Below are 16,787 nucleotides of genomic sequence, written 5' to 3'. Positions count from 1 at the left end.
CAATACTACAATGAACAATGACTAAAGACTCACTGCACCTGTGAAAAAAAAAAACTGTCCTACCGCCAGCGGTCAGGCCAGTGCTTGTACCATGGTCGCACCCTCCACAGCGGGTGTGCCTGAATTTAGTCTCCACCAAAAGTTCAAATTAAGTCTACCAATGTCGGATAACACGGAATGTCGGATAAGCAAAGGTCGGATGAGCGAGACTCTACTGTATATCAATGCAGCATTCAAACAGGCACATTCCGGTAAAACAGATACAGAATGGAAAGACACTTGCCGAGATGAAATAAAATCATATATGCATGGCCATCATTCCACTTCCAAAATCACGTGATTTTTTTGTTTGCAGGCATTCAGACAAAATATGAATGTGACAAATGCAGCCTACCTCTGTGTCGAGTATCACATGTACAGTGAAACCTCGATTCTCCGTTTTTCGAGGGACCATGAAAATAAAACGAACAACACGGGAAAACGGAAAATCCGGGAATGAATGAAAACCATCAACAATTTGGCTAAACACCACAAAAATGAAATATGTATAATTATAATTTTACAAAAAAAACCTAAACCAAACCAAACCAAACCAAAGTACAGCCCCAATGGGCCTTTGCCTGCTACGCGACCGCTGCTCAGCCCGAAGGCCTGCAGATTACGAGGTGACGCATGGTCAGTGCGACGAACCCTCTCGGCCGATATTCCTGGATCTCTAGATTGGGATCGCCATCTCATCATTAGATAGCTCCACAATTAAAGGTAATCACGTAGGCTGAGTGGACCTGGAACCAGACTTATATCCAGGTAAAATTGCCTGACCTGGTCGCAATCGAACCCGGGCCGTCTGGATGAGAGGCAGGCATGTTAGACCGCGAAACTGCATTAATTACCGGTACGCGAGTTCAAAATCTCGATACTTTATATTCAGTTTTACAGGGGAATCTTCGTCAGTTTCCCGTGAAAACTTCTTTCGGTTCAGCAACTTTGATTAGGCTAGCCAAACTCTTCGAAAAATCTAATAACGCCAAGCCAAACGAGAATCGACCACAAGTAGTTTTTAATTCCCTCATCTAATAAAATAAAGCACATTCGATACAAAAGCACCTAACATGGTGAAATCCCTTCATTTCTTAATCTTTCATTGTAATTTGGTCTCCGGCATACTGTTCGTAGTCAGTTTCTGGAAATCTCGTACCACGTAAATTAGGCCTACATCGACTTTTAAAGGTTATGTTGAACTAGAAAACTGGTTTCGAATGTAAGTATCGATTCTTAAAAGTTCTCGAATGCATTATATTCAATTCTGCTAGTCACAAATCCAACCAGATTTCAAAGATAAAAGAAATATCATCAAAACTTCAGAAATTACGGTTATTCGTGACCTTGAGGCCATCTGGAATGCGCGTTCGCTGGAAATTATACCAACCATTTAAATGTAACGTGCGCAAATAAAACGACTGCGGTTTTTGATATTTTAACACGAAAACGTAAAATTCCCAGTCTTACATTAGGACATAAACAGTAATAGGCAATCCCAAGACCTCCCATGGCTTTCTTTTTAAATGTAAGGTGCAACATCTGTTCTGGTCTCGCTAATACAATCATGTACGATAATATCAAAAATACTGAATTTGTGTTAAGAAGGAGCAGTTTTGATTCCTGCCTGAAAGCCCAGTTACTCTACAGTACCCTGAGCAAAGTGCCGAAAACCTGTTCGGCAGTACGATCGAAAAAAATGTAAAAACATGATGGACGTTTTATAAGTGCGAACAAGCAGAGCTGTCGAAATGCGCCGTGTCTCCTTATGTTGTAGCCACTCTCTGCTTTATGATTTTCCGAGATTCTCCAAACAATACCACCCTAATGCGATGCTAAGATGCTCCCTTATGAAAGTTCACCGCCGATCGCTTTTCCAGTACCGGTAGAGTACCGACTTGCTCTAATTATTGCAATGACAGGACGTTAACGCCAAGATCCATAAGTATGCCATAGCCGTCCATGTTAAAAAAACGATTGATCGAGGACTTACTTCGTGTTGATGGGACTGGAATTTCTGGACGGTTGATCCGGGAAATCGTTTCTTCGAGGAACGGATAATGCGGGACTTTTACAACGTGATTTAATTACGATGCTCGCGGGACTGCGTAATTTGAACACATATTCCGGGAAAACGTATTTTCCGGGAAAGGATAATCGAGGTTCCACTGTACTAACAACCTTATGACTCTGCGAACAGAGAAATGGATGTGATGGTATATTTTCTAATATTATTGAAAATTTGAATTCAATGCGAAAATTTTAATTCAATGCAATCAACATTTTTTATTATATTTAACTTTTTCTGAAACAATGCGCTCTGTTTCAGTTTTTCCTAAATAATAGGTTGAAACCTGGGGATAAGCGGAGTGAAAATATGGGCAGGAAAGGGTTAAAATTCAATTTCTTTAGCAGGCTGATAAAGGTGGATTTCAGCCCATCTGCAGGGGATGTTGCCTATGTTGTAGATGTAGCTGAACTACTTCAAAATGAAGCAATTATTATTATCAATCAGTCAAAGCATTCCTGCATTAATGTGACTTGGTCCAATGGCTCTGCCATCTTCTGCTAGGCCTAAGGCTTTCTATCCCTGGACCATCTAGTTCCTCTTCAACATCCATCATATTCAGGTGGTTTCCTTTTGATGTTCCTATCTGTCTATAAATGATTCGATTTGCACTTGTTTGTTCCTTTCCATTGCTTACATTGACCTGTTGGGTTCCTTTTCTCCTTTTGTGTTCTCCTGTCTTCCTAGTTTGTATTTATCTGGTTTTCTTCTTATCCTACCTGCTAAAAGAGTTAGAAAGGCATTTTATGTGTTGTTTCAATGAACGATAAATTTCACTTGTTAATAAATTCAAAACTCTGAGTACAGAGAATAAAATAAATAATAATATTAATAGATGAATGGGGGCTCCGTGGCTCAGACGGCAGTGCGTCGGTATCTCACCGCTGGATACCGTGGTTCAAATACGGGTCACTCCATGTGAGATATGTGCTGGACAAAGGGGAGGCAGGACAGGTTTTCCTCCAGGTACTCCAGTTTTTCCTGTCATCTTTCATTCCAGCAACACACTCCGTTCTCATTTCATAGCATTTATCACTCATTAATAAATCACTTTGGGAGTGGTGAACCCATCGTACTGATAGCCTACTGACGTCCGAAACGGGGGAGGAGCTTATGGTCAGCTGTTTTCAATATGGTGGCGAGATAGTGACGGGAAGTAAACACGACAGTGATCGGGTGTGCACCTGTAGGATTTATAAAGTGTTCAAAATATCTTTGGTGTCGTATGTGCAACTGTTGAGAGTTGTCGGAGATTTCACGCGTCCATTAGTGGAAGGGGAAGAAATATTCAAGTGTAATTACTTGATATGTGTAGGTAAAAAGTTTGAAACAGAAGATGAAACTGGTGTTGTAGCGTTGTGTTTACAATCATCCCACATCGATTCCAATCCCCACAAAGTTAATGTTGTCTTGAACAAAGGGAGTGAAAATGTGTAGTGCAACTGTACATGTAAAGCGGGTTTGTCAGAGAAATGTTACCGTTGACACACTAATTCACCTTAACAGTTAAGCTACTGTAATTTTCCACTACTAGAGGTTATGGAGTAATTTCTTGTTGATTTGGTCTATGCCAAAGCCTTAGCCAGGTGACGGGGGAGTTATCTGTCTTGTAAACTGTAATCTTGGGGAAGAAATAAAATAATAATTCTACTAAGTAAATGTTGTAAAGCATATAAATCCTAAGCTTTATACAGGCTTGTGTTGGAACAGCCCCACATCCTAATCTTAATATTCTTCCATTTTTACGATCAGCACGAAAGTTAGAACTTAGAACCGACAAAAATAAGTATAAAAATTGTAACTACCTACAGAATATGCAGAGCAAAGTTTGAAAATTATAATTTAAGAGTACTCTAACCTCTACAGTTACAGCTGTTTGGGGTTGAAGAATACTTGGTTTGTCCAATTCTACCAAATAATTAGGTTATGGCTTCTAATTTATGATGACCGGGCGAGTTGGCCGTGCGGTTAGGAACGTGGAGCTGTGAGCTCGAATCCGGAAGATAGTGGGTTTGAACCCCACTGTCGGCAGCCCTGAAGATGGTTTTCCGTGGTTTCCCAAATGCTGGGGCTGTACCTTAATTTAAGGTCACGGCCGCTTCCTTCCCATTCCTAGACCTTTCCTGTCCCATCGTCGCCATAAGACCTATCTGTGTCGGTGTGACGTAAAACAAATAAAAAAAAAAAACGCTAATTTATGATGGCAAAATACTACATATTTTCTTTCATTGATAGAAGTATTTTATAGGCAATTTAAATGCAGTGCTTAATTATTACCAGTTAAAGATATTACTCACATGTAGATAGTTAATTTACTGCCTGCTGTTACACATATGAAGAAGTTTACAAAGAGCGGATTACATTCTATGTGCGGCACAGAAGTATTAGGCTACAAGTTTATCAGTATTTTTGCGAATATAAATTAGAGACAATAACTATCAATGAGTACAATAAACAGTACCGGTACCTACGCTGTGGAAAGAAGTCGTCTTCACGAGAATGCAGACTGCACACTGTCATGTATCGCATAACGCGTTTTCCAATTAACAGCGCGGAAGCCCATCTTTCTCTTTGAACTTTTTGTACAGAGAAGTAGTGAAGAGATTTTGCATCCGTTTTATACGATTTGCAACCGTATACAGAGCAGTACCTCCTCAAATTTGACAATTTTCTTTGCCATGTAAATAAACTTCACCAGTCACTAGGTTGCATCTTCAACATTCTACCGCGTGGCTGCGCCATCCAACTTTTCTGACGTCAATAGGCCTATATGATTCATTCATTACATTCCTGACCCGATCAATGACAGGAAAACAGGTTGTAGGTTTTCATTCATTTTCATTAATAGATGAATAATTTCAGGCAATTTTTGTGAGACTAGAGCAATTCCCAAACCTGTCAAGAAACCTGTGAAGCAAGTAAATGCTCATATGCTTCTGTAAAAAAAAAACAGGCCAAGAATTTTAAATCTAAGTTACAAGAGTTCATTATTGCAACTGAATCCTCAAGTTGGTAAAAAAGTAAACTCATGTCCTCATCCCGAGGTGGTGCAGCTCTTTTGAGGCGCACCGCCATTTGAGGTGAGCTGCATGTACTATTTCAACCATATACCAGCCCTCCTGCCATTCTTAAATTTCTGGCAGTACTGGGAATCAAACCCGGACCCCGAGGACGGCAGCTAATAACACTAACCGTTACGCTACGGAGGCGCACCTTAAGTTGGTAAACAATGCTGAATGAAAACCTGAATTAATGCTGTATACCTATGAGACTTCACTCCAGTATCCAAAATTTGGTGTTCAGTACTCTCTATTACAGTGATAAGAAATAAGAACCATAGCCCTGATCTCCATAACGTACCGTGCCATTAATTCCAGACAATACACTGAGTCAATTCTTAATAGTAGAGATGCGCTTAACCAAACTTCACTTATCCAAAATTCTGTTTCATTCGACACAACTGGCAAATTGAGGAATATTTTTTAAAGTGAGTAGGAGCCAGAGAAAAATTCTGACAGTGAAGAAATTAACATGGAAAAAAGAGGACAATATATTAACTTTGCTGAAACCAATTCTTAGATGTGTAGATGCAATCGAAGTGGGTGATGAAGAAACTGTTGGCACTGTTAACAATGGTGGGAAAAAAAAAAAAAAAAAAACCAGCACTGATGTGTTACTTCTACAAAGATTATGTGAGATGGCTTAAAAAACAAAAGATAGTTGACAGGCAAGCAAATGTCTACTACAAACTATTCAAAACAAATTTAAATCAATATTAATATCCTTTTATGTTAAAAATAAAAAGAAACCCCCACGAATGGCTTTATGTTGCACCGACACACATAGGTCTTATGGCAACGGTTGGACAGGAAAGGGTTAGTAGAGGGAAGTGGCCATGCCTTAATTAAGGTACAGCCCCGGCATTTGACTGGTGTGAAAATGGGAACAACTGAAAACCATCTTCAGGGATGCCGACAGTAGGGTTTGAACCCGCTATCTACCGAATGCAAGCTCACAGCTGCATGCCCCTAACGGCATGGTCAACTCGCTCAGTGTTCAAATGTTTAACTCTATTGTACAGTGAATCTATATATAAACTGTATCAATAAGACATCCATAACCAATTCACAATATTGTTTTTACCACTTTCTTTTAACCAACATTCCTGCTTATCCGAAATCCATCCGGCCCATTTACGTCCGATAGGCACACTCTACTGCAAGTCTTTTCCTACTTTTAACTGAAGATGAAATGACACTCGAATATTTCAACAAGATGGAGTGATAGCATATACTGTATTTCTCTGAAACCAAGATATTTTTTCCTCAGAATTTCACGTGAGAAATCAAGTCATATTGAAACTTAACAAACCTTGATCACTAACATGGCAACCATGCTGTTTCTCTTTTTCCCCCGTCGCCTATGATTCGTTGACCTTCACAGTGTGCATCCTTGTTAATCTTTGTTATATATCACAAGCTGCCAAAGATGGCAAATGTGATGTGCTTGTATTAAACACTTAGAAGGTGTAAAATCTAGCCTTGAAAGCAAGAATATTTTCATGACAGATCATGTTGTGAACACGTAACAAGTATTAACGGCAAGTTTTGAACGGGTTGTCATTGATATTATGTCAGTTTTGATGTATTTGTAAATAAACAGACAGAAATCACAAATAACTTTGCAGACACAAGAAAACTCAGCATAACCGAAGCCAATGCTCGGCACTGGTGTTAAAACAAAGATCGCTTAAAAATGTGTGCAAGAAAAGCATTCAGTTGCCCTGAACATGGAAGCTTTAAAGAAGTCAAAGATGAAATTGTGAACTATGTGCATAAAAAAGAAGGGAATAATGCATCATACAAAATGTGATAAGGAGGAGTGCTCATAAGTGGCACAAGAATGAGGAATTCCTGGAATTTTCAAAGGAGCAAAGGATGGTGTGCAAAAATGCCAATTTTGGTCAAATACAAACTGGAATATGTCAAAAATCTGGAGTGACCCCCGAGCACAATTTTTTTTCCTTTAAAAATGGGTCATCCAACATGTTAAATTTGAAAACATCTGGCCAAAAAATAGATCTATTTAACATGAAATGACTCACTTGTATATAACAGCTAACTTTTGACAAGATTATAATAAGCTACCGATATGATTCACCACCTTGCACTATGTAATAGGGAGCAGCACTATAGATCATTGACAGATCAGAGACAGCATTGTATCATGAATTCATGTAGAAGGAAGAGAAGTAAACATCTGGGAATCTGCAGTGAATTTTCCATAGGCAGATTCCATGAATATTATAATAATAATAATAATAATAATAATAATAATAATAATAATAATAATAATAATAATAATAATAATAATAATAATAATAATAATAATAATAATAATAATAATAAAACAACAACAACAACAACAACAACAACAATAATAATAATAATAATAATAATAATAATAATAATAATGATGATGATAATAATAATAATAATAATAATAATAATAATAATAATAATAATAATAATAATAATATGAAATTATAACAGGATGAAAAATTGTTGAAGAACACTGCTCCTAATTATTACGTATGCAAGTTACCTATGTATGACATATTTAAACTTATAATTATCCAATTTCAGGACCCCTAAGATCACACCCAGGATCTTCTGCTGAAGAGGTAAACTACACTCACCTGTTGGGTTGTAACCACAGGAACCTGAGAAGCTGCAGGTGCTGCTACCTGGTACACCGGATAGCTCGATCTACAGGATCAAAACATGCTGCAAGATTACACAATACAACTGCTTAAGAGTGTGGCAACACACCCACAATTATAGTATACACATTTCAAACTAATCAAAAGAAGGAAACTACTTTAGAATATTCAACAGTAAATATACTGCTCTTAGATCAAGGATGATGTCCTTGCAGAAAATTTCCTGCTATTCACAAGACAAGTTAATAGCCAACAACACAACATTTAAATGTTTCCATCCAATATAATGACTGCAACACCAAATATGGTCAGCCTTTAGAAACATAAGAAAACCACACTGAATTAAAGAAGAGCAAATAGCTCCAACAATGAACTAGTAACAGAACAGATAAGATTAACATCTTCGAGACAAATCTGAACTGACCTCAAAATCAACTTCTAATTCTCAAAATAATGTGTTTCACTACATTCAACCAAACTTGCAAAACTATTATTAAAAATTATCTTCAAGCCTACACAACAGTCGGTTTCAACAGCAATGTTTTGTGACAACACATCCACCACCCATCGTGGCTGTGGTATCAGCATTCCATGATCTTCAGCATTAAGTGGTATCAAATATTTATTTTACAACAGAGCAATTGCAATTCCACTCTGAACTCATTTTTATATGATACTAACCATGTAATTCTTCAGCAATGTTGATGACTTGTGTCAATACAATAATATCAACTATTTTAGTCCTCATGTGGTAAAAACCACTGGAAATATTCTGTTTCAATGTACAGTATATAGTAAATATATGCATTTTTGGGCAGAGAAACTAAGAAAACAAGACAATTTATTGCCCTTCACTTTTCCATTTTTGACTTACAGTAAATTTAATTTCAATTGCTATCATGATTTAATAACTTTATTTAGAATGTACTCAGTCTTTAAAATATGAGAACTATGCTAATGTATAAGTTGATGGTCAAAAGTTTATGCGCAGAAGAAGCCTTTAAAGATGGGGAAACATATCTCCTGGAATAAATATGAAGTATTTAGTGGTACCGATTGGCTGTAAGAATATTTTCCTTTATCTAAGATTAATTAATCAATACAGCTGAATATGACTTCAATTTTCAAAGATTATCCTTCTGCTTGTTGTTTAAAGGGACCTAACATCTAGGTCATCGGCTGATATTCCTTCCAAGAAACATACAACAATTATTAAGTAAATATGTACATAATACTGGTTGCCATTTCAAAAGTGGTTCATAACTGAAACATAACGTCAGGGCTGCGTTTGAATTTAATATCTAAAACATTTCTCATTAACAGCAACACCTCAAGCTATGTCAGTTGTGATTTGAGTCAACTTTCATAACTCAGGAAAATTCTTCAAAATTCTGAGAACTAGCTTGCAGGTGAGAAAGCTTATGGCACGCTGGTACTAGCATGAACTCATGACACCCTGTGTTAGCACATATCAATATGCCTATGCAGCTGTCCTACCATACAGCACTACACAGGATTGGGTTGCAGTCATCAGCAGCTTATAAGCTTCGCTGCTTATCTCATAACGTGTGCATTGTTCAACACTTATGTTACAGTCTCTATTAATTTGGTACCATGTTGAAATGAATGCTGCCGAAGCACAAAAACAAATGCATGGATAACAAAGTGAAAAAGAAAGGTCAGCAATTACAATGGAGGTAAAACATAAAATACAGCAATTAGGATGTATGGAGACAGGAAAACACTATTTATTTACTTATTTCTTCTTTATCCGATATTCATTTGATTCATTAAAATGTTAGGGAATACGAGGATTTCAATATACCAGCAATAAAACATGAACCGTATTTTCTTTCAACTAGAGTAGAACCTCGATGCATCATTTCCGGAACTATAGTTTTCCCATATTTATCATTCAATTTATTTGGTCCGAAAAATATTTCATATAAACCAACGTTGAATTTCCCCGCATCTATTGTTCCTCAAACTATCGTTTTATTGCACTGATCGTCACAAAAATCTGTCCTTGGCCACAATTTTCCTGCACTGATCGATCGTATGTAAGAAAAATATATGCACATTTAAAAAAATTTAAAGCGACAGCGCAATACTCTAGCATAGAATAGCAGCAACCTGGTATGAGAGAATGTTTGAGTGATTCCGAGTTGCTTGCCTTGAGCAACGATCTTATAAGCTGGAGTGCTGTGCGCAGGTTAGTGACGCGCAACCTCACTACGAGTCTCCTGGCACCAATGCTTCGCTACGACCCACTAACAGACCGGAGAAGTATTCATATTTACAGGAATTAAAATGAAGGCACTGTAAAAACTCAGATTTGCCACAATTTTCTGTGTTGCTATTGGCTGGCTAGAGCTGTCACCTTCGCTTGAAAATAACTAAACCATGCAGTTTAAAATCGTCATGGCATGCGCCAGGTACTTCTTAATTAGTCACAGGGCGATTAATCCCATCGTACCTTGTGGAGTGTGTGGGATGCTAGATGCCTGTTGACCACTTTGTTGCCCCCTGCCCAATTGTCTTGTTACAAGCCAGACCTAACCAAGTCACACCAATAATCTTTCTGCTAACCTGATCTTGTAACTAGTTTTTAAGTTGGCAGCCACGCTGTAACATCGTCCGAGACTTGCAGTGTTGAATTTCTAACCCCTGACATTGTCCGAGCCGCGTCATGTTGAATTTCTAACCTCTGACATCGCCCGAGCCACGATGTTCTAATACCTGTAAATAAGAATACTTCTAAGAAAGTTAAAATCTCTGGCCTCATCAGGACCCCTTGGGCCAAAGACCAACAAGCGCTAACCATTTAGCCATGGAGCCGGACATTCTCATATTATACATAACGGCATCGAAATATTGTAACCACGATATACGCAATGAAAATAGAAAGAGTGAATTTTGTCATTTTGTTTCACTTTTCTTTACATCTCAGAATAATTGAACACCTATAAGGTTAGTTCTTACTGCAAATTAATGATATACGTGGATATTACGCAGATAACCTGTATTTTGGTAAAGATTCCAAAGACCCTTCGCTTATGATAAAACTAAGATTTGCCACAATTTTCTGTGTTGCTATTGGCTGCCTAAGGCTGCCACCTTCGTTGAAAATAACTAAAACACGCAGTTTAAAATCGTCACAAACTACAATAAAAATCTACGGTTTTAAATTAAGACATACCAAATTGTATTCTTTAGTGTTGGTTGTATGTAAACATATGTTTCCAATTAGATCATAGCTAAATGACCCAATGTATGTAGGGTCGAAACTAGTACCAATTATATAGGACACCATATTAAGCTAATGGTACTGAATAGGTGGACGTTTCTCTACCCTTTGATAGTGATCAAATGTCAACATGAACCATAATGAAATACATAACTTATGAGGTTTTAATTTTGTCTTCATCAAATTATTAAGGAATTTCACATTTTCCACGTCCATAACTAGGCTGTCAGAAGACAAATAAGCATCACACTACTCAATTTCACATGATTATTTCTGGACAGTAATAAAGAATCTTCGGAAGGGAGAGAAAAAGGAAATGAACAGTGTTTTGAGTAATTCAGGTGAACTTGTAATAAATCACAGGGAATCACTGGAGAGGTGGAGGGAATATTTTGAACATCTTCTCAACGTAAAAGGAAATCTTCCTGATGGTGCTGCGAACTGCCAAGCTCATGGGGAGGAGGAGAATGATGGTGAAATTACGCTTGAGGAAGTGGAAAGGATGGTAAATGAACTCCATTGTCATAAAGCAGCAGGAAGAGATGAAATTAGACCTGAAATGGTAAAGTATAGTGGGAAGGCAGAGATGACATGGCTTCATAGAGTAGTAAGATTAGCATGGAGTGTAGGCAAGGTACCTTCAGATTGGATAAACGCAGTAATTGCACCTATCCATAAGCAAGGGAACAGGAAGAATTGCAATAACTATCGAGGTATCTCATTGATTGGTATACCAGACAAAGTATTCATTGGCATCTTGGAAGGAAGGGTGCGATCATCAGTTGAGAGGAAGTTGGATAAAAACCAGTGTGGTTTCAGACCACAGAGGGGCTTACAGGATCAGATTCCATTTGTGTTTATGTTTTGTAGATCTAGAGAATGCATATGACAGGGTACCAAGGCTCGGCGACTATGGAATTAAAGGTAGATTGTTAAAATCAATCACAGGCATTTACCGTATAATCTAGAATACAACCCGCCACCGAATAAGACCCGCACGCTTATTTTGAAAGAACAAAATTTAAAAAACAAGTGAAGTCAAAATTATTTACAATATTTACTAACACACATCAAATGATTACTTTTATTTGTATTTTCTAAACAAACATTTCCATCCAGCAAGTTCAATCATCATTATCATCATCATCAGTACCAACTTCGAAATTTTCATCACCATCACCTTCCCACAAAATGTCGTCATCGCTGCCATCCATAGCATTAGAAATGCTAGATTTCCTGAAGCTCTTCCGTATGAGACATCCAAGGATACGATTCAATGCTGTCAAAATCCACAAACACAGCAGCTGACTTCCGGGCGCTGAATGCGACCAGTTGGCGTCAGTGTGTGATTATCAGCTGCCATCCATTCTGTAGAGAGCTGTTTCAAGGCTGCTTTAAATGGACGGTTCACACAGATATCCAGCGGCTGTAACATAGAAGTCATCCAGCCCGGAATGGCTGCTAGGTCGGTTTTCCCATCCAAGATATGTTTCTTCACAGCGTCTGCTGTGTAGCCACAGTAACTGTCGAGAACAAGCTCTTTTGTCCCAATACTGCACCAGGGCGACGTTACCACACACACTTTACCCAGTCTTCCACAAGTGAACTGTCCATCCAGCCGGAGTTCTGAAATCTGACTATAACACCAGCAGGTAGATTTTTAGGAAGCATCTTTCACTTGAGAACAATGTATGGCAGCAATTTGGTTCCGTCAGCGAGAATACACAACATTACCACCTGTTCTAATGGTAACACTTTTTGCACCCTTAACATTCACAGTCCTATCCTCTGGCATTTCAAAGTAGACTGGCATCTGAACTGCACTGCCAATTTGGGAAAGCAAATATGCACTTTCCTTCCACAACCGAATTATGTGACGCTGAAATGACAATAACTTCCTCAACATAGGCACCAGGAAGATGCTGTGAAATTGAGGTACGCCTTCATACACACAACCCAATTCTTTCATAAAAATTAAAAACCCATCCTCGGCTTACCTTAAACCCTTCCGATGAAAGTTCCTTTGCGATCTCTAATGCCTTTAGCTGACACATTTCGGTCGACACACCATATCCCAATTCCTGCCATTCTATCACATATTTATAAAGTTTTTTCCCATTTCTGGAAACTGTACAGTCAGTCCACGAAAAGCTCTACGATCACCACTACATGTTAATAGCACATTTTTCTTCTTTCTCCAATCGCGAATACACGACTCATCAATATCGAATTTCCTACCGGCGGCACGATTTCCAATCATTTCGGCTTCCTGAACCACTTTCAGTTTCTCACTCGCAGTAAGAAATCACAAACGCTTTTGTGGAATTCATGTTGATACTCCAAGAACGCACATGAGACTGATGCCAAGTGCGGAAGTAGTGTATACTGTGAACAGAGAGAGCATTGTTGTTGCCAAGCCGTGCTGGCGGTGATGCCCGATTTATGTGCATTCGGAAAGAAAATTTCCCAAAATTTTAAATAAGACCCGCATCAATTTTGGAAGCGATATTTAAAAAAAAAAACAGTGCGGGTGGTATTCGAGATTATACGGTATGTTGACAATTGGGTTTCAGTGAGAATTAATGGTAGAATGAGTTCTTGGTTCAGGGTACTTACAGGGGTTAGACAAGGCTGTAATCTTTCACCTTTGCTGTTCGTAGTTTAGATGGATCATGTGCTGAAAGGTATAAAATGGCAGGGAGGGATTCAGTTAGGAGGAAATGTAGTAAGCAGTCTGGCCTATGCTTACGACTTGGTCTTAATGGCAGATTGTGCTGAAAGCCTGCAGTCTAATATCTTGGCACATGAAAATAGGTGCAATGAGTATGGTATGAAAATTAGCCTCTTGAAGACTAAATAGATGTCAGTAGGTAAGAAATTCAACAGAACTGAATGTCAGATTGGTGATACAAAGCTAGAACAGGTCGATAATTTCGAGTGTTTAGGTTCTGTGTTCTCCCAGGATGGTAATATAGTAAGTGAGATTGAATCAAGGTGCAGTAAAGCTAAGCAGTGAGCTTGCAGTGGCGATCAACAGTATTCTGTAAAAAGGAAGTAAGCTCCCAGACGAAACTATCTTTATTTCGGTCTGTTTTCAGACCAACTTTGCTTTACAGGAGCGAAAGCTGGGTGGACTCAGGATAACTTATTCATAAGTTAGAAGTAACAGACATGAAAGTAGCGAGAATGATTGCCTGTACAAACAGGTGGGAGCAATAGGAGGAGGCTACTCAGAATGAGGAGAATAAAGGCTAATTTAGGAATGAACTTGATGGATGAAGCTGTACGCATAAACTGGCTTTGGTGGTGGAGTCATGTGAGGCGAATGGAGGACGATAAGTTACCTAGGAGATTAATGGACTTGTTATGGAGGGTAAGAAAAGTAGAGGGAGACCAAGACAACGATGGTTAGACTCGATTTAAAGATAAGAGGTATAGAACTAAATGAGGCCACAGCACAGTTGCAAACAGAGGATTGTGGCGACATTTAGTAAATTCACAGAGGCCTGCAGACTGAACGCTGAAAGGCATAACAGTCTTAAATGATTATGTATGTATGTATCCAGATATAGGCTACCGTATCACGTGACAAATATTAGCTACAATCCACTGTACCACTGAACACAAACCACACTTCTACTTTCTGAATGGAATGTGAAATACAAGCACAAACAGGCTCACGCTGGCTGCTATTCAGCAATCTTGCTGTTAACTGGCAAGCAACACAGAGTGTCGCAAATTCGAAGTTCCGATACTCATCGTATTAAATCTATATAAAAATACCTGGCTTATCGCGTCACAAATTTTTGCTATTACTGCTTAGTACGATCACATTTTTCGTAGCCCTGAAAATGTTATTTGTCATCCTCAGTAGAAGGAACAAGATTTTCAATTCGGGTAAGAGCCCTCGCCGTGGTTGCGTGATAACGGGAAAAGGCTTTGAATTCTTAAACTTCACAAATTGCACCTTTGGGGAGCAAGCCGTTAGCCTCAGAAATGCCCAGTTTTGCTTGCCGGTTAGCAGTGAAACTACAGAATAACACAATAAGCCTGTTTGTGCTTGTATTTCACATTCCATTCAGAAGTTAGAAATGTATTTTGTGTTTAGTTGTTCAGTGAAGGGTAGCGAATATTTGTCGTGCCATAGCCTACATCTGGAACATAATCGTGTGAAGTTGACCAGTGTGGTGCATATTTGTCTTGTGATAGTCTAATTATGGATACGGGAAAACTCGTGAAATTCCTTACTAATGAAGACAAAATTAAAGTCTGTCAGCAAATCGACTTGCATCTTTTAAGTGCTCAGAATTGGTATGAATGTTGAAACTCGCATCTTCCAGGTTCAATTCGATCACTCAAATCGGTCTTGACGGTCGAAGTTTAGTTTGATTCAAAATGGCGTCCAAAGTCATTCTGTTGCAATCGCACATGGCCGTGTATAACCTCCAAGTCATTGTCTAAGTCTGTGATCAGAAAAATAATGTTTAATAACCAACTGGACCGAAATAACAGGCTTCTTCTAACATTTGTTTCAGAAAGAGTGTGACCTGCAATAATACTCTGATTTTTTTATGGGACCCATTTAAATGTTTTTATATTTGTTGTTTGGTGTTTTAAACTCTCTTCAGTGCACTATTATTTTACCAGCCCCAGTGGAATAAGTTTTCATATTTGTTCTCTCTTATTTTTCACACCTTTTAATACTCTCTTCTCATAGAGTTTTCAATGTACCCATAGATATACGATGTAAAATCCCATTATGTCAGAAAAAATCATATCTAGTGTTTCCATATCCCTGTTGGATAGTTTTTATTCGTGTATTCAATAGTATGTTTTCTCGCTTTACACGTTCTTTTTCCCTTAACGAGGTTTTACTGTATATTTTTTTTTCAATTGGCTTTACACTGCACCAACACAGATAGGTCTTATGGCGATGATGGGACAGGAAAGGCCTAGGAGTGGGAAGGAAGCAGCCTTGGCCTTAATTAAGGTATAGCCCTAGCATTTGCCTGGTGTAAAAATGGGAAACAACAGAAAACCACTTCAGGGCTGCTGACAGTGCGGTTCGAACTCATTATCTCCCGAATGCAAGCTCACACATGTAAACACATAGGCTACAATTAATTATTTTTATTATTATTATTTGAAAGGATCGACTACATCCCACGGAATATTGGCTGCCACAAGGACAAAGTTCCACCCAAAACAAAATCATCTACAATTTTAAATTAAACACACAACAATAACTCTAGGACTACAAAATAGTTAGTAAAATATCAATCGTCACAATAAAGAAATGTACAAACATTCACTTGACACATAATTAAAAGGTAATACAAATCCTGAAAGTAAACATTCAAAACATACCCGGGCAGCGCATGGAGCACTTTTATATCAAGACATGTTATCTGACCTATTTATAATGAATGCTGCAGAGCAGCACAGGTTCTCTAGGTTAATGGTATTTTGTATTCAGACTGGATGATGGAAGCCATTCTTAACTGTAAAATTCACATTTGGAACTTGTGTGGAAGAATGTCATGGAATTTAATTGTTTACTATCAGCTATTATTGACTAGGAATCTTTGTATTGTTAGGCATAGGCAATCTCAATTATAAAAAGTCCCTTTGCGATTGTCTGAATGACATGAATGCCCACCTATACTTTATTGTCTTTAATTACCGTACTTACTTCAATTACTGATGTTATT

General features: G+C 38.2%; 1 protein-coding gene across 10 annotated transcripts in view; it reads right to left on the bottom strand.

Moving 5' to 3' along the window:
* The window catches only part of Alh (Alhambra), a 338,473-nt gene that overhangs the window by 34,944 nt on the left and 286,742 nt on the right, over positions 1–16,787 (bottom strand). For all 10 annotated transcript variants that reach the window (XM_067150502.2, XM_067150503.2, XM_067150504.2 and 7 more), the window contains one exon: positions 7,806–7,875. In XM_067150502.2, the coding sequence (XP_067006603.2) occupies positions 7,806–7,875 (70 nt within the window). The remainder of the gene's footprint in view (positions 1–7,805; positions 7,876–16,787) is intronic.

The sequence above is a fragment of the Anabrus simplex genome, chromosome 6, assembly GCF_040414725.1.
Source record: "Anabrus simplex isolate iqAnaSimp1 chromosome 6, ASM4041472v1, whole genome shotgun sequence".
Taxonomy (NCBI): Eukaryota; Metazoa; Arthropoda; class Insecta; order Orthoptera; family Tettigoniidae; genus Anabrus; species Anabrus simplex.
Note: the sequence above shows the minus strand (reverse complement) of the source record. Positions and strands in the feature narration are given on the sequence as shown.